We start from the raw sequence: 21903 nt of genomic DNA on the forward strand, positions 1-21903 counted from the left end.
CAGGCTAGCCTCAAATTTATATAGATCCTCCTGCCTCTGCCTCCCCAGTAGTAGTAGGATTAAAGGTGTGTGCCACCACACATGGCCAGGGCTGTAAATTTAAGAGATTTGAGGGGCTGAGGCAGAGGGCATGCTTGAGTCCAGGGGTTCCAGGACACCCCAGATAACATAGGGAGATCGTGTCTCAACAAACAAACAAACAAACAAACAAAGGATAGAAAGATGGCTCAGTGCTTAAAAGTAATGACTGCTTTTGTAGAGGACCCAGGTCAACTTTCTCCCACCCACTGGCTAACAACGGCCTGAACTCTGGTTTCATCGGATCTGGAACCCTCTTCGGGCATAAGTGCCAGGTAGACATGCAAGGTACACATATGCTGCAAAATATTTATTTGCATATCATGAAAATTGTGGTGGTTTGAGTAAGAATGGCTCCCACCAGGTCACATATTTGAATGCTTAGTCACTGTTTGAAAGTGGCACTCTGAAAGAATTAGAAGGATTAGGAGGTGTGGCCTTGTTGGAGGAGGGGTTTTGAAGCCTCAAAAGCCCGTAGTGGTTGTCTCCCTTTCTAACATTTCTGTTCAGGATCTAGCTCTCAGCCACTGCCCCACCATGCTCCCCACCCTGATGATAACGGAGTAAGCTTTTGAAAAAAGAAAGCTTTCTTTTGTAAGAGGTGCTGTGGTCAGGATGGTCTCTTCCGCTACAGTGACCGGAACACGATCTCTAAAACAAACAAAAACTCTAGGTACAAGTGCTACCCATATGTAGTTTGAAGAGCAAGCCAACGAACAAAATCACAGAAGATCAAATGAAAGTAGCGTTTTCACTTTCCCCTCTGACGGACAGCTAGCCCGGTTTCAGAGGACCCTAACGAGCATCACACGCCTTCCTAAAGCTCTCCGTATGTATTAGACAAGCTTCAGTGCTTCGTAATGCAAGAACAGTCGCGACTCCTGTGCTGATTCTCTTTTTAATGTTCTTAAAAAAAAATAAGAAGAAGCTGAGGATCAGGCAGGTAAGTCGGGGCAACTTAAGAGGCCTCGCAACCTATTTTTAAAGTCTGGGAAACACAGCTCAGTACACGTAATTAAGCGCCAGGGAGGAATTTTGGCCGGGTGTCCCAAACACGACGGATGCTCTGGGGCGACGCACTGTAACCGACCGCGGAGGCACCTCGTGCGGTGCTGCCCTGGCCTCCACAGGTTTCCCGGGAAAGGCGCCGCCTGCGCCTTCTCAACCAGTCTTGCTGGAGTAGGCGTATCCTTTACGAACAAAAGCGTTCGGAGTGACCGCCGCTACAGCCACTCAACGCCGAGTACAGACCCGCGCCCCTGGCCCAGTGCAACTTCCAATTGGTGGAGCGGATCTAGAGGGCGGGACGGAGGGTAAATCCCGCCCCTTTCGTCGTTCCAGCCAATCAGAGCGTGTGGTGGATGGGTTAGGTTGCATCCGTGTGTAGCGTTCTGGGAGGCCCGAGGGCGGGGCGGGGACCCGGCGGGTCGCTGTGGTGGGGGTTGGTAGAGGACGCTTCTCGAGGGCGCGCGGAGCCCGGCCGGTGACAGACACGCACGCGCGCGGGCGCTCCCGGCTACTGCGCGGCCCCGCGACCCCCGTCGGCCGCCGAGAGGCGCGGCGTCCGCACCGCAGCCGTCGAGGGTTCCTGTCCAGGGGCGTCCCCCGGCGCCGGGCCGCACCCGCTTCTCCCGGCGTCCTGTCCCCGCCGTCGTCAGACAGTGCCCCTTCACTCACCTTTCCGTCCCCGGGCCGGGTCCTCGCGGCCCATGCTGGCCGCTGGGGACCCACGCCGCCTAGCTCCGCCTCGGGCCGGCCCGCCGGCCACCATGGTGGTCCTGAGGCCTGTGCAGCTCCTCCAGGGGGGCTAAAAGACCCCGAACGCGCTCCCAGGGGTGAGAGGGTCCCAGGCCGGTGACCCCGCGCCATGGCCGGAGCCATCGCTTCCCGCATGAGCTTCAGCTCGCTCAAGAGGAAGCAGCCCAAGACCTTCACCGTGCGGATCGTCACCATGGACGCCGAGATGGAGTTCAACTGCGAGGTAACTGGCTGCCAGCCCCGACGGGCTGGGAGCGAGAGCGGAGAGCCGGGGAATCCCCGCCTGGCCGGCCGGGGCGCGCGTCCCCATCCGCGGGGTGCCCTCGCCGCGCTGACAGCCGAGGTGGAAGCTCGGGGGATTCTGTATATATCGTTTTCTGGAACCGGAATGGGCTTTCTAGGCCCAGATCACAAGTTAAAGCTGTTCGGCCCCTCCCTCCCCCCGCCCGGTTTTTAAAAACTTGGGTCTCTTGGTTTTTGGCACGACGTCCTGAAAGCTATTTTCATTCATTTTCGATTGGAAAACACGGGGATCTTCCGTGGTGACGAACCGGTTTACAGTGTGTAGGACTTGAGCTTCGAACTCCAGGGAGTTGTTCACTAGGTGTTACTATGCACCCTGCATCTTAAAAGTTGTATCTAGTTTAATTGAAAGTTTGTACTTTTCTCTGTTCCAAACTTTAAAGTTTACTTTCCGTAGTTTCAAACATGATGATGATAGCTATCAGTTGTTGAAGAGTGTGTCTGTGTGTGTGTGTGTTATCCGTCACTGGGTTATATCTATAGCCCTGAACACTTGCGAAGTGTTATTTACACATTTAACTCGAAAACCAACCAACCAAAACCCCAAAATAACAAAAAACTAGTTAGGTAGGTACCTGTGACAATGGAATCTACTTGATCTGGTTTTCTGGCTTATTGCTTCTAAAATCCTTGGAATCTCCAATGTATTAAGTTTCTTTTTTGTGTGCTAATGAGTTGGCTGCTGTTGCCAAGTTATAGTAGTTTTCGGATGCAGCCTGGTTGCCAGAAAGGCTTAGTTAGTGTCCTTAAGGTTACGGCTTCTCAATTCTTCCAAGATGGGACAGAAGGTTAAATTGATTGCCAGCGGCCAGTGATTTAATCAATAATGCCTATATAATTAAGCTTCCATAAAGCCCTGAAAGCATGGGGGTTAGAGAGACTCCATCTGAGTGTGTGCATGGGGAATGGGAGTGCAGGCTCTGCACCCTTTCCCGAATGCCTTACCTTACACTTTTGAAGATCTTGTAGTATCTTGTCCCCCTTGTGCTATCTTTGGTTAAAAATAAAAATAGGTAAACATGAGTGCTGTGAGGTGCTTTACTAAATTATCTGAACCCACAGAGGGAGTTGTGGCAGAAGCATGTGATTGGCACTTATCTCTGAGAGATTTAGCATTCCAAGTAGAGTGTGTCAGACCTGAATTGCATTAAAGGCTACTTAATTGGTATGTAACGGCAGAAAGAATTGGTTGGTTGGTTGATGGTGGAGAAACCTCCCCCATCATGTTTGGGTTTTTTATTTGTTTGTTTTCCTGGAACTCTGTCTGTAGACCAGGCTTGGCCTTGAACTCAAAAGATCCGACTGCCTCTGCCTCCTAAGTGCTGGGATTAAAGGCGTGCAACACACACACACCTCTTTGTTTTTTGGGTAGGTGAGACATTTTGGGTCGGGTGCATCAGCACAAACCTGTAAACACAGCAATTGGGAGACCGGGGCCAGAGGGCGGTGAGAGTTGAAGTTCAGCCTGGGCTTCAGAAGGTGGCAAAGGCTCTTCAGCAGATGGGGGAGAAAAACTTAAATTTTCCTTCTTACATATGCATAGTGCCTCAAGATTTTGAACTTCAGACCAAGCTTTTAGTCAGTATGATACTGGCTCTTAAGCAATTTAGTCCTTGCTACCCAGAGTGTTGATTCTTGGCCAGCAGCTTTCGTAGCAGTGACAGTAAGTCAGGAGTTAGCAAATTGTTTCTACACATGCCTCCATAGTCAATCATTTCAGCTTTACAGGCCTTAGAGACTCTGTTGGAAAGACTCCGCTTTTTAGCTTTGCCCTTAGATAGGATTGACTTAAGCATGACCATGTCAGGACTCCACTGACATAGTCTATTCCAAAACTGGTGAAAATTCTTTTGAAAATATCATTTGGAAATAGTTCTAAGGGTTGAACAGCAAATGCTACAACAGGAAATTGATGAAAATTGAATAAGGTGAGAGGCAGTGGTGTGACTCAGTGCTGCTGAGGCTTAAGTCCTAGGACGGCAAGCTTGGATGATGGGGCCTCCTTTTATCCCTACTTGTGGAACCGGGTGTGGCAGGCTGAGATAATTTAGGAACTAACTGCTCTTGCCCCAGCTTTGACTTGTGAGGTGGTGTTTGACCGCAGGGAAGGCAAGTTGAAACCTCTACCCACTGTGTTTTTCCACCAAAGACTCAGTCCTAAGGGAACAACTCAGAGAAAAGCTTGCATTATTCCCTTTCCCATTTCTAGAATCCTGGCTCACAGATTTTTGCCTGAGGAGTGGAGGGAGCAGGACTTAAAACAGGACTAGGGTTATAGCTCTGATAGAGCACACACAGGTGGCTCAAGTTTCCACCAAAAGACACACAAAACTCAGACTGTTCCCAGTCTTTCCCCAAAGGAAATAACTCACCTGAAACACAGTGGGAAAGTTCATGCCTGAAGGCAGTCTTGACAATACTAGGTTTTAGTGAGAGAAGTTTGGATTGTATGAAGATATAGCCTAGACTGTATGTTTTCCAGTGTGCAAGAAATTATTAGGGAGCCCTCCTTAGGTAAGCATAAATACCAAACATTCATCTCAGAAGTTCCCTCATAGTGACTGTAATTCCATAGGTTAGTTTGTATACAAGGGCATTGTTACAAATATTAGAAAAACAAGCCACCATTAGAATTTAACAGTTGGATGATCATGGAAAGGGAACACTAAAGCCATGTCATTCAAGGTTAACTACCCAAAGCAACACCTCCCTATGAAGAAATATGAGCCTTCACACTGTTTGGGGTAGGTTTTATTACAACCATCCAGTCAGTCACCAAATAAGTTAATAGTAAGCCTTTCTTTCTTTCTTTCTTTCTTTCTTTCTTTCTTTCTTTCTTTCTTTCTTTCTTTCTTTTGTTTTTTTGAGATAGGGTTTCTCTGTGTAGCCATGGCTGTCCTGGAACTCTCTGTGGACCAGGCTGGCCTGGAAGTCACAGAGATCCGCCTGCCTCTGCTTCCCTGAGCTCTGGGGTCAAAGGCATGTGCTACCACTGCCCAGCGAGTAGATATTGAATGTAGATTTGATGGTCTGTGTCTGTGATCTTAGTACTTGGGAGGCTGAATGCAGAAGAATGCAGAGTTCAAGGCCAGCTTGAGTTACATAGCAAGCCCTTTCTCAAAAAATCAAGGACAGAGCTAGAATGCTGCCTCTCCTCCAACAAATAAAAGTCCTGGATAGGGGACACTAGGGCACTAAGATGTATTATCTGACATGTCCAAAACATTAAAGAAAAAAACCTATGAGATATGCAAAGAAACTGGAAAGTCTGATCCATACAGGGGAGGAGGAGATGACTGTGGGAAAGCTAGCTACAGGTGTGAGGGTGAACAGGGGTCAAGTTAACGAAAGGCTTTAGGGGAGATTATGAAGTCCATAAATGGCTTGCCACGAAAGTATGACGGTCTGAGTTTTGATGTTGACCACACATGTGAAAGCTGTGCTGGAGGGTGGAGACAGATCTCTGGAGCTTGCTGGCCAGCCGGTCCAACTGAGTCATTGAGCTCCAGACTCAGTGAGAGACTGTGTCACAAAAAATAAGGTGGCGAGTAATAAGGGGAGACATTCTGGAGTCTACATGTCCATGTGCACCTGTGCACCGCACATGTCTACACACACACAAGATTTAGCCATTATAAATGCATTTCTAGAACTTAAGGGAAGCACAAAGTAGTAAGGGAAGGTACCACAGTACTGCCAAATCAAATGGAAGTCACTAAAGAGAGGGATCACAAAAGAGAACCACATGAAAGCTCTAGAGTTGAAAAGTACAATAGCTGGAATAAAATACTCCCCCAGTTACAAATTTGAACTATCAGCAGAAAGAAAGAAAAAAGACATTGGTAGTGGTGGCAGATGACTTTAATCCTCGAACTGGAGAGGCAGGGGCAGGTGGACCTCTGAGAGTTCCAGGCCAGCCTGGTCCACAAAGTGAGTCTAGGACAGCCAAGGCCACACAGAAACTTGTTTCAAAAAGGGGGTGGGAGAGGTGGACAGATGGCTCAGCGGTTAAGAGCTCTTCCCAGAGTCCTGAGTTCAATTCCCAGCAACCACATGATGGCTCCCAACCATCTATAGTGAGATCTGGTGCCCTCTACTGGCATGCAGGTGTGCAGATAGAGCACTCCTACATAAATTAAATAAATAACTAAATCTTTTTTTAAAGAGTGTGAGTCACACCAAGTTATCCTCTATCCTTCATACAAATATACATATGTACCAATGTGTACACACACACAAAATAAGTAAATGTTAAAGGACTCACAGTGCTGGGTGTTTTTGTTACTTTATGTTTTTGAGTGTTTTCTCATGCAGATATGTATGTGCACCACCTATGACCCTTGGAGGTCAGAAGAGGGTAGAGATATGTAGATCTTGGAGTTTTGCTGGCCATCCAGGTTCAGTGAGAGATTCCATCTCGAAAACTAAAGTGAAGCATAAGGGGCATGTTGACTTTTGCACTTGCCTTTGGTCAGTGCACTGACACACAGGCGTACATACACACTGTGCCACACACACATTGAGAAATAGACGCATTTGAAATGTCAAGCTTTTGTGCCTCAAAGGACAGAATTAAGTGAAGAGAAAAAGTAGCAAACCACAGAGCTGATAAGAGTTCGCCATGATTGTTGATCGTTGTCAATTTGATTGGCTTTAGAATCACCAGAGAAACATATCTGAAGAGCCTTTAATCCCAGCAGTCACAGAGGCAAGTGGATCTCTGTGAGTTTAAGGCCAGTCTGGTCTACAGGGCAGCCAAAGTTACATATTGAGACTGTGTCTAACTTCCCCCACCCCCACAAAATATTAAAGGCATGTGCCCCCACTGCACAGCTTTTGTCAGATATTTTATCCCAGCAACAAGAAAACTAACTCAGATTTACATCTAAAGCTTAATAAATCTTCTAATTCAACAATCAAAAGTGTCCATTAAAAAGTGGACACAAGATCTGATAGAAATTCTTTTAATGAAGATATATAGCCAGTAAACACATGAAGAGATACTCGGTGTCATTAATCATCAAGAAAGTATAGGCAGACAGTGTGGCCTTTGTCTTTAATCCCAGCACTTGGGAGGCAGAAGCAGGTGGATCTCTGTAAATTCCAGGACAGCCTGATCTACAGAATGAGTTCCAGTACAGCCAGGGCTACACAGAGAAATCCTGTCTAGAAAATAGCCAAACAAAACAACAGTAACAACATACAGTGTAAACCAAAAGCATAATGAAGGCTTTACTACAAAGAAAGGTAGCTAGTAATATGCTGGAATGAAAAATTATCCAGTGTCTATGACTGTGGGGAAGGCCACTGTGCGAAAAATAGTGTGGCAGTTCCTCACTGTAAGCATAGTTTCTGTATCTTATCAGTTATACTCAGAGACACCCATCAAACAGAAATAATGTGTTTACAAAGGAACTTACTGATACCGCCACATTATTCATAATAACCAAGAAGTGAAAACAGCTCAGCTGTCCACCAGCAGATGGCATATGCATTCTATGGGTTATGTTTTGGCAATAAAGTGGAATGAAATATCAATAGATGTTTCAACATGGACAGACCTCTTTAAAACACAGGACTCGCACAAGAAACATAATTCCATCCATAGAAAATCGAGAAGAGGGTGCTTATGCAGATTAGTGGTTGCTCAGGTCTCAGAAAGTGAATGGGAGTTCAGGGGTATTTTAGTGTAAGGATATGAAGTTTCATTTTGAAGTGATGAAAATGTTCTTGGAGCTGAAGGTTAGAGTGTGTACTTAGCATGTGTGAGGCCCTGGATTCCATCCCCAGTGCTGAAAAACAAAGATCTCAAAATTACTATGGGTGATAGCTATAGAACTTTATGAATATGCTAAATAATGAACTGTACAATTTAGATAGATGGATTCTAAAAGTGAATTACATCTGTAAAAAACTTTTATAATGACTACCTTAGGCTAAATCTAAGCAGTGGCTCTTACTGTATTGTTATTCATAAAACTTTATGGACATGGAAATTTGAATTTCATAGATGATAAAAATTAAATAATTAAATAAATTAAAATTAAATACATTAAAAAATAATTTGGGGGGCTGGAAAAATGGCTCAGCAGTTAAGAACACTTATTGCAGAAGACCTGGGTTTGATTCCCAGCTCCCATGTGGCTTACAACTGCCAATAACTTCAGTTCCAGGAGATCTGATGCTCCCTTCTGACCTCTGAGGGCACTCACTAGGCATACCCATGGTGCACAGACATACATGTAGGCCAAATACTCATAAATATTTTTTAAAGTTTCATAAAGTTAAAAAAATGATTCTTAGCTCTATGTAGAATAAGAACAATTTGATTTGTCCTATGGACCCTATTTGGAATGGTGACCTCTAATAACTTGTTGCTAAATGTTATGATAGAATCTGAGAGACTAGCCTATAGGAAAAGAATTTTGTTTAATATTTATCTAGCCATAATTTTGTCAGGAGAACTTCTTTTTGGGGGTGTGTGGTCCTGAGGATTGAGCCTCATGCCCACCAGGCAAATGCTATACCACTGAGCTGTTTGTTCTTTTTTGGGGAAGGAAGTGGGTCAAGATTTCATATAGCCTGGGTTGGCTTTGAGCTTAGTATGTAACTGCAGGTGAACATGAATTACTGATTATTTCCCTCAGTCTTCCAAGTGCTGGAGTTACAAGTGTCTCTATGCCCAGATGGAGAGATGGCTCAATATTAAGACCATGTCCTGGCTGGGCACAGTGGGATGCACTTTTAATTCCAGAACTCAGGAGGCACAGTGGATCTCTGAGTTTGAGACCAGCATGGTTCTCAAACTGAGAGTTCTAGGATAGCCAGGGGCTACGTTGTGAAACAGACTCTGTCTCGAAAGAAAAAAACAAAATAAAAAAAAAACCAATCCACCAAAAACAGACAGTAAACTGCTGCAGCTGGATGAACACCTGGGTTGGTGTCTAGCTTCTGTGTCAGACAGCTGTGCACTGTTTGTGACTCCAGCTCCAGAGAGCTCTATGCTAGCCTCCACGCACACTTAGATTCCTGTGCATGCAGGTGCCCACTCACAGACCCCCTACATGGACACAGAGTTAAAACTGTAAAAATAAATATTCAAAAAATGAGCTGTAAGTTGGCATGGTGGCACACACCTTTAATCCCAGCACTCAGGCAGAGGCAGGCAGATCTCTGAGGCCAGCCTGGTCTACAGAGTGAGTTCTTGGATAGCCCTGGCTACACAGAGAAACCCTGTCTTGAAAAACAAAATAACTAAACAATCTGTAGATCCAAAAATAATGGATAGTGTTATCAACTAGGATGTGGTTTCTCAGCTTTAGCACTGCTGGCATTTGGGCTGGATACTTTTTTTGTATGGTGAAGCAGTCCTGTGCACGGTAGGGATTTTTTGTTTTGTTTTGTTTTTTCAAAGTTTTCCATGTAGGCCTGGCTGGCCTGGAAGTTACTATGTAGTCCAGACTTAGCCTCAAACTTGTAATGATCTTACTGTAAGTGTGGATTACAGGCTTGGTCTACCAGGCTGAGAGGCACTGTAAGATATTGATCCCCAGCCTTAGATCCTAGTAGCATTCATGTATATATCCTGAGTTGTGACAAAAATATGTTCAAACATTAAATGTCCCTGGTGTGAATCTTCCCCAGTGCAGATCTGTAGAGAGGGACAGTGGTGTGGCAGTTAGAAAGGCATGATGCTAAGGTACAGCTTCCAGCCTTTGAAGGTCTTAATACAACCTGGGTTTCTCGGTGTAACTTTCACTGTCCTGGAACTCACTCTGTAGACCAGGTCTGGCCTCAAACTCAGAGGTATCCACGTGCCTCTGCTTCCCGAGCGCTGGGATCAAAGGTGTGCGCCACCGCATCCTGCTGAGAAATTTCTACTTAGCAGTCAGGTGAACCCTGTACTGCTGATCCGGTCAGCAAAATTTGAGTTGCAGAACAATAATAGGAAGCACACGGGCTCTGAATAAGGCAGACTGAGGTTTAGAGTTCTGCCTCTATCCTGCCCACTTCTGCTTGGGATGTGAACTCTGTGGACCTCATTGTCCACACCAGTAAAGTGGGACCAATAATGCTGGCCTGCACACTTGTGACAAGGATGTGTGATGCTTAGTGCCGCAGAAAGGCTATAACTGTTCTAAAATAGGAGGCTGGCATCACCTTGGCACTGTCCTGTTGTGGTTTTCATTAAGTCTTTGCATCTCCCTGGACTTCAAATTATAATGGAAACGTTTACAAGTAATGTTCGAATATTTTGTTAAAGGCAGTAGTAGTTTCTGTGGTGGTAGAGAGAGCTTAGAGGATAAATGGTCTCACTCTGCCATGTTTGTATGCCAGCCTTATACAAGGAGATGGCAGATGGCTTAGGAAAAAAAGAAAACCAGTACTTGTGGAACTCTCGGCTTTGTTAAGGTCAAATGGTAGTGGCCTTCTAAGAAGGACCTGATTTTATAATCAGTGGTAGCTGGTGTATGAGTCATGTTACCTTATGGCAGTAAGTTCAGGATTTTTGCTGCAGAGATGGGGGTGGACCTTCTTTCTTGATCTGTTTGCTGCATTGCACAATTGGCTTGATGCTCTAGAAGATTTTTCCACTTGAGAGATTTGATATTTGTCATCTTGAGAAAGTAGGTGCTGAATGTAATTTGCCAGGAGGCTAAATGGTTATGTTATTTCTTTTCTAGGCTAGAATTTTTCTCTAATAATTCAATCTATCAGTGAGATGAGCCAAATATGAAAAAATTTCTTGAAATTGAGTTGTGGGAGATTCTAATACTGTATTACATAAAAAAACAAAACATTTTCATGTTGGTTGGCATTTTAAATGTTTTAACCAAATGGGGTTATGATCATAGGGGGGGTTATATGACCATATAACAAGTAGACATAGTTTGTCTACAACAGAAAGAACCTTCAAAATGGGGACAAAGGATGGAATAATCCTGGTATTTTTAGTATGGTCTTTATTCCTAAACTTCTCTAAATATAGGCCTGTAATACCTGAAAATTATGGTTGTGCTTCTTTTGTAGGCTGTAGAGGAGATGAGGACTGTCCGTGTGCACTGAGGAACTGTGTCCTGTGTGTATAGACAGTCCTTGGAATGCTCTGGTCTGTGTTTGGACAGGGTGAAGATGAGCTGCTGCAGAGGCAGGGAACATGCTGCTTAGTGCCCTGGGCCTGTCCTTTAGCGGAGGAAGACTGGGGGATAGCAGTTGCTATGTGGGATGGAAATGCATCACTGCATGGTTCCATTTGGTACAACAGGGCTTCATTTATTCATTCAAGAGAGACTGCATTCCCACATGGGCTAGGCAGCCGGCATCACCTAATAGTGATCAAAACCACTTTGGACATGGGTGTTGTTGTTTACTCTGTTTCCAGGAGGGGGGAATAGAAGGTTAGACATGATAAGTAGCTTACTTCCTGTCTCAATGTAACCACTGTTGATTGAAGGAAAAGGACACATCATCAAAATCAAATCATCTGATGTTCCAATCAGCAATGCTCTGCATGTATGGTAGTGTCCCCATAAGTTTATCACAGAGCTGGAAGAGTCCTGTGGCCTAGCACTTCTTGTTTAGTTTTAGTTTTTTGTTTTAATTAAACTTAAAAATACTGTTGGAGTGAAAGGGCATGCATATGTCACAACCCACAGATGGAGGCCAGAAAACAACTTCCATGGACTCAGCTCTCTTCTTCCACTTTTGCATGGGATGGAACTCAGGTGTCCCAATCTGGCCATGAATTTGCTACGTAGCAGAGGATGACCTTGAATCATAGCCTTAGGGGCCCTGGTGTGTGGTGCTGCCTCTGAGGAACTGGTTTCTACCTCTCACTTGCATCATTGGTAAGATGGGAGTTGTTGTGATTCTTCTTGTAGGAAGTTATTGGCAAAATATTGATCAATGCCTGGCACAAAGTCCGACTCTATGAGGGATTTTGCAAAATGGAAGTATGTGCTGAGCCCCTTACCATCTCTCTGCTCCTTTCAGCCTCCCCTGCACTTTGTCACACTCTCTTTGCTCTGACCTGATTGTCCCAGTCACTCTCTTCCAGCCTCCTTCCAGCCTGTGTATAGGCCTGGAATGCCCTTCTCACCTGGCACCTGGCAGATGCACTGCTAATTCATTAAGATGTTGTCTGTGCTTTCTTTTTGTGCTGGATGTTTCACATTCCTTATGGTCCTTATACTGTTGCTAAAAGGTGGGCCCGGGGTTTGAATCCTGAGAACCAGTCCTCCATGCCATCCCTCTGTCCACCATGTGTGACACTCAGTAGGTGTCTCCAAGTGGAAAGAAGAAAATTTTAGCCTCTACCTTTCAAAGAATTTAAGTATTTGGTAAATAGGAAAAAGTTCATGTAAAGAACTTTCTAATGTGACAACTAGTTTTTGTCATTTTATTTCTTGCACTTGGTGTAAGAGTCCATCTCAAAACCATTTTGTGAACTTGCCTGTGGGCTTAGATTTTGCTGGGTAATGACATGACTAACAGTCTCTGCTGTGTTGCCTTGATGTGTAGTTTGTCCTTTGGATCACCTGAGTGTTTTTTATAAGAGAATCTTTTTCATTGGCCCACAATCATTTTGGAATTCAAGCTTTTGGCCTAAAATGAAGCTAATTTTGCAATAGTTAAGTATTTTCAACTTGCATATTTCACATTCCTTATGGTCAGAGTGGTTCTTCTCTGTATTCAACCTGTGCCCTTCCAAAACTTTTTGGTGTGCCCACAAAGATAGCAGCTGGTTATCTTGTTTCTTTTCCTTTGTGTGCTGAGGTTGGATCCCAGACTAGCTCTCTACCAAGGAGCCACATCCCTGAGCCTTGATTTAAATTTTTTTAAACTTTTTAGAAGTTCACCTTTCCCTTCCTCCAAGTGTCTTTATAGTTCAGTTTTAGAGGAACCCACACTGAGATCATATGAGCACAGTTTCTGTATAATAAGAGGAAAAGGACTCCAGGCACATCGCAAAATGCATGTCTTCTTTTTGAGTTTCAAAGTAACTCCTTTGGGGGAGGGGAGACAGAGAAATAGAGAGCGACTGAGAAACTGAGGAAAGGTTGTTCATGCTCTAGTTAGAGATGCAAGGCAGGTGTGAAAAGGGATTGCAAAAGTTTTACACCCCTCCCCAAACATTTGGATGTGGAATCATGTTGAAACTGGGATAGACATACAGTGTGATATGTATGCCTGTAGTCTCAGCTACTTAAGAGGCTGAGGCAGGAGGTTTGCTTGAACTCAGGAATTTGGGAAACATAATGAAATTTTGTCCTTTTTCAAGAGAAGCCAAGAATAAGTAAGTAAGTAAATCAATCAATCAATCAATTAATCTTTCTTTGAAACATGAATAACAGCCAGGCACAGGTGATATACGCCTGTAATCCCAGCACTCGGGGAGGCAGAGATAGAGGCGGATCTCTGTGAGTATGAGGCTAGCCTGGTCTACAAAGCAAGTCCAGGACAGCCAGGGCTGTACAGAGGAACCCTGTCTCAAAAAATTCAAAGGAAAAAAACCCCAAAAACAAACAAAAAACTCACAACAACAACAAAGAAACCTGACTAACAGGCCTGTCTGGTGGGAGTTTGCTGGCAAGCCTGGCTAGAGTGAGGCTGTGGAGGTCCACACACTCTGTGCATGGCTCTCTTGTCGCTTGTATACAATCATTGTGCGAGCCCTGAGCTGGGCTCTCAACATCTGATTTCAAGGCTGAGCTCTTTTGGGCATGTTAAAGCTCCTTCCCTAGCTGTTCATCTGAACAATGAAGGGAAGAAGTCCCATTTCGAAGGCCCTCAGCACCAGCATCCACCTTAGGAGAATGATTCCCTCCTCCTTCCATTTGTGAGACAGGGTCTCGCTGTATAGTCTCAGTTAGCTTCTTTTTGGATCCTTCTGTTTCAGCCTCTGGTGTACTGGGATTACAGGCATACATCACCCTCCTCTGCCTTTTTCTTGGTTTTTGATGACTTCCCCAGTGATTTATGCTAGCTTTAGATTGTCTGAGAACATTCTTGGCACTTCTTTAGTTTTAATTTCAGCGTTTAATGCGTTTGAGACTTAGAAAACTCAGAACTGCGTTTTCTCAGAGCTACTGATTGCTCTAGTTAGCTGGTGCTGAGGCTTCTCTGGATGAGTTCTAGCCTCCTTCATGTACTTGTCTAACTTAGTCAGCTGAAAGTATCCTCAATCGTGCATGCAGAAAACTGTTAGTAAAGCAGTGCTGGCTTCAAGAAGAAGGTTCGTTTTTATTGTGTTGGAGATGGCATCTGTGGACATATGCAAGCTCTCTTTCACTGAAGGACATCCTCGGGTCTTAAACTGTAGAACTGAGTTCTGAGAGGCTTGTCCAGTTGAGGAATCACTGACACCACTAGGTGGAGACAAAGCACAGGCTTTTCTAAGACGTTGGGCTTTTTTTTTTTTTTTTCCTCTTCACCTTTTTTACTCCTATCCCTTTTTATTTTTATTTTTCTTTGCAAATTCGGGCCTAGATTTGAGAAATTCACAGTAACTCTTTGTTCATTTTTGTTGCTTATGGACATCTGGTTTGTTAGTTTGACTTTCAGATAAAATGGAGTCTAGGGGAATTTCGGAACTTATTTGGACTGGTTCCCCAGCAGTGCCTTTATCTGGTATCTTACTCTTGCTGGTTTTCAGATTCAGTGAGTTTCATAAATAGGCTTGTTAGAAGTTTTCAGAGCTGAGGGCTGGAGAGATGGCTCAGTGCACTGGCTGCTCTTTCAGAGGATCAAGGTTCAATTCCCAGCACCTACATGACAGCTCACAACTGTTTTTTAACTCCAGTTCCAGGGAATCTGATGCCCTCACACACACATACACACAAGCAGGCAGAACACCAATGTACATTTAAAAAAAAAAGTCTTCAGACCTCGGTACTTCACCTGTCTACAGGACTTTTTACCAATTCTGTCCACTCTCTTAACTTAACTATCACTTCAGTTTTGCCAAAGTCAGTGTTAAGTCTTAGAGACAGAGACAGAATGTTTACATTTCCTGGGTGCTACAGGACTAGTTTGCATGCTCTGATTCTATCATATAGAAGTTTTTTTTTTTGGAGGGAGTGTTCGGGATTAGACCCATGCCTGCCTAGCTTGTGCTTTACTACTGAGCTCTGCCCCCAGGACTACTGAGAGGTTTTTGTTTGCTTTAAGCACTAGAGATTGAGCCAGGGTCTTGAGTGTGTTAGGTAAGTACTCTGCCACTGAGCTATGTCGCTAGTCCTTTATTTATTAATTTTACTTTTTATTGGAAGACAAGGGTTGTGAAAATTTGCTTTGAATTTATCTTCCTGCCTCAGCCTCCCGAATATATGGGGTTGTGAGCCTATGCCCCATGTCTGGTTTAGGAACTTAAAGAAACAAAACAATATCCAGGACAGAAATTTAGATACTATTTTGCCATGGGTTGTGTTTGATAATCGGCTAGTTTTGCCTTATGTTGAAATTTAGCCTGTTGGAGCTAGAGAGACAATTCTGTGGCTAGAAGTGCCGGCTATTCTCCTGGAGGGCTCCAGTTTAATTCCCAGCAGCCACATGGTTCACAACCGTATGCATCTCTAATTCTAGGGATCTGATTCCCTCTCCACAGTCAGCAAGAATACATGCAGGAAAAACATCCTACACATAAAATTTTTTTCTTTCTTTTTTTTTTTTTTATTTATAGGGGAGAGCCTGAACATCCATCCATCCATCTATCTATCTATCTATCTATCTAAATTTTTTTTTTTTTTTTTTTTGAAACGGGGTTTATCTTTGTAGCCCTGGTTGTGCTGGAACTCTGTAGACCAGTCTGGCCTGGAACTCACAGGGATCTGCCTGGCTCTGCCTTCTGGGTGCTGAGATTAAAGGCATGTGCCACCATGCCTAGCCTCCAAAGTTTTTAAATTAAATTTAATATTAAAAAATTTAGCCTTGTGTCTTTTTTCCTGTTTATTTTTTAAGACAGTCTCTGTAGCTCAGGCTGGCTCCAAATTCTCAGCTATCCCCCTGCCTCAGCCTCCTGATGAGTGCTCAGGATACAGGCACCAGCCACTTATGTCTCATCCACACCAAATAATCCTTACTATTGCTCCTGGAGAATTGTTATTTTTGGTATTTCAAGTATTGTAATCATTGCTAATTGCATATTATCCACAGCATGCTATTTGCTAAAATCTTACTTTTCAGCAGTAGTTATAATTACCATTTTTGTTGCATTACAGAGTTCATAATACAGTCTATGCAGTCAACTTTTTTTTTTTTTTAAATTTCAAGAGTGTGTCTCATGTATCCCAGGCTAGTCTTGAATTCATAATATAGCTAAGGCTGGCTCAAAGTCCTGATTTGCCTTCTGTACTTCCCAAGTGCTGGGATTATGGGTGTACAATGCTGTTCCAGCTTTATAGTCCACTTTTGATTGTGAGGCATAAGGACTCTACAAACAGATCCCAGAGTCAGGTAAAACACTGCAGAAAGCACACATAAATGAGCTATCACTTACATAACCAGATGGGTTGTTAAAGGATTGATGAAAATTATTCCAGCAATGAAAAAGTCCTATATGATTTATACAAAGCCGTCTCAAGCTCATGGACTCAGAGGGTGAGCACTTGACGGCTGCAGAAGCCGAGCCCCCAGAGAGTTTAAGTTACTTACCTAACGCAGCAGGTTGAGGTTTTTATGGCTGTTTGACAGAGCTATGATTGCTCTCATGTTGTGAGCTAAATTCCAGATAGATGTTGTCTTCTTGGCTTTTGGGGAACAGGCTCTGTCTTGCTTTTATAACACTGTAACTGTTTCCTTTTCGCTTTGTCATCTGTCAGCTGACTTTGAAACAAGTACATCCTCGTTGCTTCAGCACAAAATCTGGAGGTTACACAGGGCACGGAGGAATTAGGGGTGAAACCATGGGAGCCTCCTTGAACTGTGGTTCACTGCAGTCAGGGTTGTTTGTGGTGGTAGAAGGAGGGGTCTGGAATATTGATCTCTTCTCTGGGTTTGCTGCTGACCCAGTAGTCACTCTCCGTTGCAGCAGGGAAGATGCCAGGAGGTGCGCACGCTCATAAGGACTTTTACTCCCTAAAACACAATAACTTAGTTTGCTTAAAACCTACATTTTGTAGCTTCCCAAAGTGCTGTGATTTGTTTCTTCCTAGTGCCTTTTGTTCTGTGGAAAATTTCTTCTTTGGTTCTTTGAGGTTTAGATTTCTTTGCCAAGATATTTTTAGAAAAAGGGAATCAGTATGTGTCACCAAAGGGGGAAATGTGTATCTTAAGGCCTAGTTACACAATTAGAATTTTAATAAGGAGTGTCATAAATTCTTGCTTCATTGCAGTCATTACTTAGGAGTGTTCTACTCAGAAGCCTCATCCGCCATCATCATCATTATCATCAGCATCACAGCCAACCACAAGCACTTATGGAGTGTCCACAGATTGTGCAGCTCTTGTTTATATTCAGAGAGTCTTAAAGTATGTATGTGTGTTCATGCCGTGTGTGTGTGTGTGTGTGTGTGTGTGTGTATTGTGCCCTTGGCTTCAAAGAATTGGTGCTGTGTAGCACTGGAGTAAAAACAAGAATCTTGGGGAAGATAAACTCGCTTTTTCCTGTATATGAAGTACGTATTAACTCTTGCATGATATTGGGTGAGTAGTGAAGAGTTGAAGGCAAAGTTCTTAGAAAGGTCTAGAAGCACATAGCTCTGCTGACTTGTGAGTGTGTAGATGGAGTTATAATAAGGTCAGGTAGTTGGTTGCTGGAAAAAAGAAGCAATTGATGGAAAGCCTTGAAACTAATAATTTCTATAGATTGGGCATAATAAAGGATGATTGGAGGACTGGAAGAGAAAAATTAGTTGCTGTAGTTGATTATGGCAGGAGATTGGAGGATTTGTTTGTTTTTGTTTCACTATTTAGCCCTTCCTGGCTGCCCTAGTACTCAATTTGTAAACCAGCCTGGCTTTGAACTCACAGAGATCGACCTGCCTCCTAAGTGCTGGTATTAAAGGCATGCTCCACCACCATCAGGCTAGATTAGAGGAAATTTTTTTTTTTTTTTTTTAGTTTTTTTATTCTGCAAAGTAGTGGTTTCAGCCTGTGACGAGGGATATAGGCTTCAGGACTAGCAGAGCAATAATAACAAATCAAACTTTCGGCTATGTTCTTATTTCTATATGGAGGATCCCTTGTTTCCTTATGCTGAGCAGTAATGCCTACAATGCAAGGGATGTGTCCCTTAATTGTAAGACTGAAAGGCAGGCTGTTTTGCAGTTTAAATTCAGGAGACAGAAAAACCTGCTTTTATGATGTAGTTTTATTCCTTGCTTTTTAATTTTTTTGATTAATCATATTTTAATAGAGTTCATTTTTCACTTGAGTAGCAAAGTTATCTGTATAAATGCTTGGGAGCAGGTTGCTAGGAATTGAATAAACTAGGCAGAAATTATGCCACAGAGTTGCATCCTCAGTCCCTAATAATTCCTTCCATTGTGTCTTTTGTTTGTTTTGACTTTTGATTTTTTTGAGACAGGTTTGTCACTCTGTAGCTTTGGCTGGCCCATAACTTGCTATGTAGAGCAAATATGCTTTGAACTCTTGGTAATCTTTCTTACAAGATTTACAAGGAGTGCACCACCCTGCCTAGCTGGGCTGTTGATTGTATAAATTGAAATATTTGATGTGTGTGTGTGTGTGTGTGTGTGTTTGTGTGTGTTTGTGTGTGTTTGTGTGTGTTTGTGTTCGGGGCTGAAACAGTCTATGCAGATCAGGCTGACCTTAAATTTCCAGAGGTCTGCCTAGCTCTTTGCCCCCATGTCCTAAGATTAAAGGTGTTTGCCAACATGGCTCTTTATCTCTTTTTTCAAAATAGATAAATAAATAAAAGTTGTATTAAGGTTTTAATCTTTAAACGAACTTCTTAAATTTCCAAGTCTTCTATAAATTTGTTCTCATCGGCCAGTTCTGATGACAAATGTCTGCTGTGGATAAACGTTGAGCAGGGAAATCTCAGTCCTTCTTGAGTTTTCCATTTCTGAAATAACGGCACATATGGGGGCATAGGCCCTGAACCAGGGAAGCACGGCCCTGGCACACTATCTGTAAGGAGTCTAATCTTTCTACAGGTTTTATGTAGAACGCCAGAGCAGCTTGTGAGCTAATTGGAAGGATCTGATAAGCAAATGGGCTTCTCTGGTTCCTCTTCTCTTCTCTTTCTTTTCTGAATCAGTAGCCAAACACCAGCACTGTGGCTGCTGGTTGAGGGCCCACCTCCATGTCCCTGAAAAGCCTGTCTTGGCGCTCTCCAGTTTTGAGTTGTATGTGAAGTCCAAGTTTTTCTGTGGGCCCTAATTCTTAGACATTTCACATCTAGCATCCCAGTTGGGTTTACTTTCTTCAGGAGAGTTGACCATGTCTTGCTGTGGTCTTTCACCAACCTGTGGCCAGTTTCCTCTCACCCTGCAATGTAGTATCAGTATGTAAAAGAATTTGATTGTCAGAAGCTGCATAGCGCTACCGGAGAAAAGACTGCAGTGTGAAGACTGGCAAAGTCAGAAAACAAATGACAGTGTCAGGATTTCATGCAACCCAGGCCAACTGGTAAGATGGTTGCCCAGGCTAATAGACTCCAATCAACTCCACGGGTTATTGGTACCATTTCCATCCTGTAACTGAAAAGTGCTGCATTCTAGCTATGTTCCTGCAGTGGAGAGTAAGTGTTCAGTGCTATTTACTTAAAACATTCTAAAATTGATAAATGACAAGTACTTTACTCTGGGTAAAGGTTATAAATCTAGCCCATATAAAAAATAACAAGCTGACAGCACTTAGCCCTGTTTATAAAGTTCATACACATCTGTCTTTGATACAGGCGCAATATATATCTATGACATCACACTGCAGCCTGTTAAAGTAAGAGGAAAGCTAGCAAGCACGGCCACAGCCAAGCAGCTTCCAGAGGCTTTCCTTCCAGTCCCTCTGTCTGAAGGGCACTGTAAGGACAGGAGGCCTGCAGAGGGGGCGCTTCCATCTACCAGAGGCTGGATTTTTCATTCCTTCATGCCTTCTTTCTGCAATCCACCCTCTTTCCTTCTGCAACATGAACACCTGCCTCAGACTCTCTTTTCTTCTCTAGCTACGACCAGGAAAGAGGGCTGAAGAAGTGAGTAGAACAGTTGAATACTTTAGCCAGGTGGAAAGAGATGGGTTTAAATGTATAGTTCATTAAAACCAGAGACTGTTCTGCTTTTGACAAACTGTTCAGAAAAAGACCATAAACCTAACACCAAAAGCTTACAGATACTGTGTGCTACACAGGTTGACTCTTTGACTTGATTAGGGTCAGCAAGGGAATGAAGAAAGGAAAGCATTAAAGAAACAACCAAGATACACAGACAAGCTGGGGTTGAAGGAGTGTGTGTGCTTTGATGTCCTCTGCAAGAGTAGTAAGTGTTCTTAACTGATGAGCCATCTTTCCAGTCCCCCCCCCACACCTGCTTAATCTGAATTTAAAATAAATGTGATTTTCAAGATTATTTTAAGGCCTGTAGGACCATCTTGTGCCACCAAGATGATTTGGCAGGTAAAGATACTTGCCACCAAGCATGATGACCTCAATTCAAAAGTTCTGGGGCCCACATGGTAGAAGGAGAGGACTAACGCTTACCAAGTGTCCTCTAAACACAGGCTCTCACATATGCATGTACACAAATAAACACAAATGTACAAAAATGTTAAAGGTCTGAAAGGCTATGTGTCATCAGGTATCAGAAACACTTTTTTTTTTTTCTTCCTTAGACAGCATCTTACTCTACAGTTCAGGCTAGCTCAGAATTTGTGTCCATTTTCCAAAGGCCTAAGATTACAGGCTTGTGCCATTAAGCCTTGGCTAGGAATGTTTTAATAGGAAAATAAATAGGAAATACATACCATTCATTGTGACTTCTACTCCTACAGATACTATTGTATCTGTACAAATGCTTCTCTGCTTTGATCCAGTGCCCTGACACATCCTGGTCCCAGATCAGTTGTGCAGAATGAGAATTGTCACATGTACTGGGCCAATGCTACATATTCAGTCCTGCATTGAACATTTAGTACTGCAGATTGGAAATCATGCTGTTTGTCAGATCCTAGAAAAGTGCAGAGAACATTCCTTTACTTCGCAACAGCTTGGACCCAAGTGCAGACACGCTGTTCCTTCAGGCTGGGATGACCTTCCTCTTGTCAGCTCTTTCTCTGCAACACCCAGCTCAGCCTGTGTCTCCTCAGTGAAGCCCCCTTCCCGAAAGTCTCCTGGGCTGGACTTGTGTTCCCACAACAGCCTGTTCTGTTAGCACTTAGCAGATTTGTTTTTCCTTATCCATTTACCTGTCTTCCCTGTCAGACACAAGGGGGACTGTGTCTTGTCCTGAATTCATCATTTATCTCCTCTGCTGAGCACAAAGACTAGGATGTAGTGGGTGCTCAATAAGTGTTTGTCAAATGAGTGATAGCATAGTTAGCTGGATGAGGATTGATGGTGCCCTTTCCCATCTGTCATCCATCACTGTGGTGTGAAGTGGGCCTGGGAGGCTTTAAGCAGCACCACTTGAGAATCAAGGCAGGGAGACTGGAGTGGGAATTAACAATAACTACCCCCTATTGAGTGTTTATTTGCTCTGGGCCCAGCACTGTCTTAGTCTTTTTAAATGTATTAATGCACTTAATCCTTAGGTCAATCTGCTAAGACAGGTTCTGCTTATTATCCTTGTAGAAGCATGAGGAAGTTCA

General features: G+C 43.6%; 1 protein-coding gene across 5 annotated transcripts in view; it reads left to right on the forward strand.

Annotated features, from left to right (window-relative positions):
* The first annotated feature begins 1497 nt into the window (after window positions 1-1497).
* Nf2 (NF2, moesin-ezrin-radixin like (MERLIN) tumor suppressor) overlaps window positions 1498-21903 on the forward strand; it is an 83103-nt gene continuing 62697 nt past the window's right edge. For all 5 annotated transcript variants that reach the window (XM_055623876.1, XM_055623873.1, XM_055623877.1 and 2 more), the window contains exon 1: window positions 1498-2059. In XM_055623876.1, the coding sequence (XP_055479851.1) occupies window positions 1946-2059 (114 nt within the window). In that variant the 5' untranslated portion in view covers window positions 1498-1945. The remainder of the gene's footprint in view (window positions 2060-21903) is intronic.

This window comes from Psammomys obesus, unplaced genomic scaffold, assembly GCF_907164565.1.
Source record: "Psammomys obesus unplaced genomic scaffold, mPsaObe1.curated_primary_1811, whole genome shotgun sequence".
Lineage (NCBI taxonomy): Eukaryota > Metazoa > Chordata > Mammalia > Rodentia > Muridae > Psammomys > Psammomys obesus.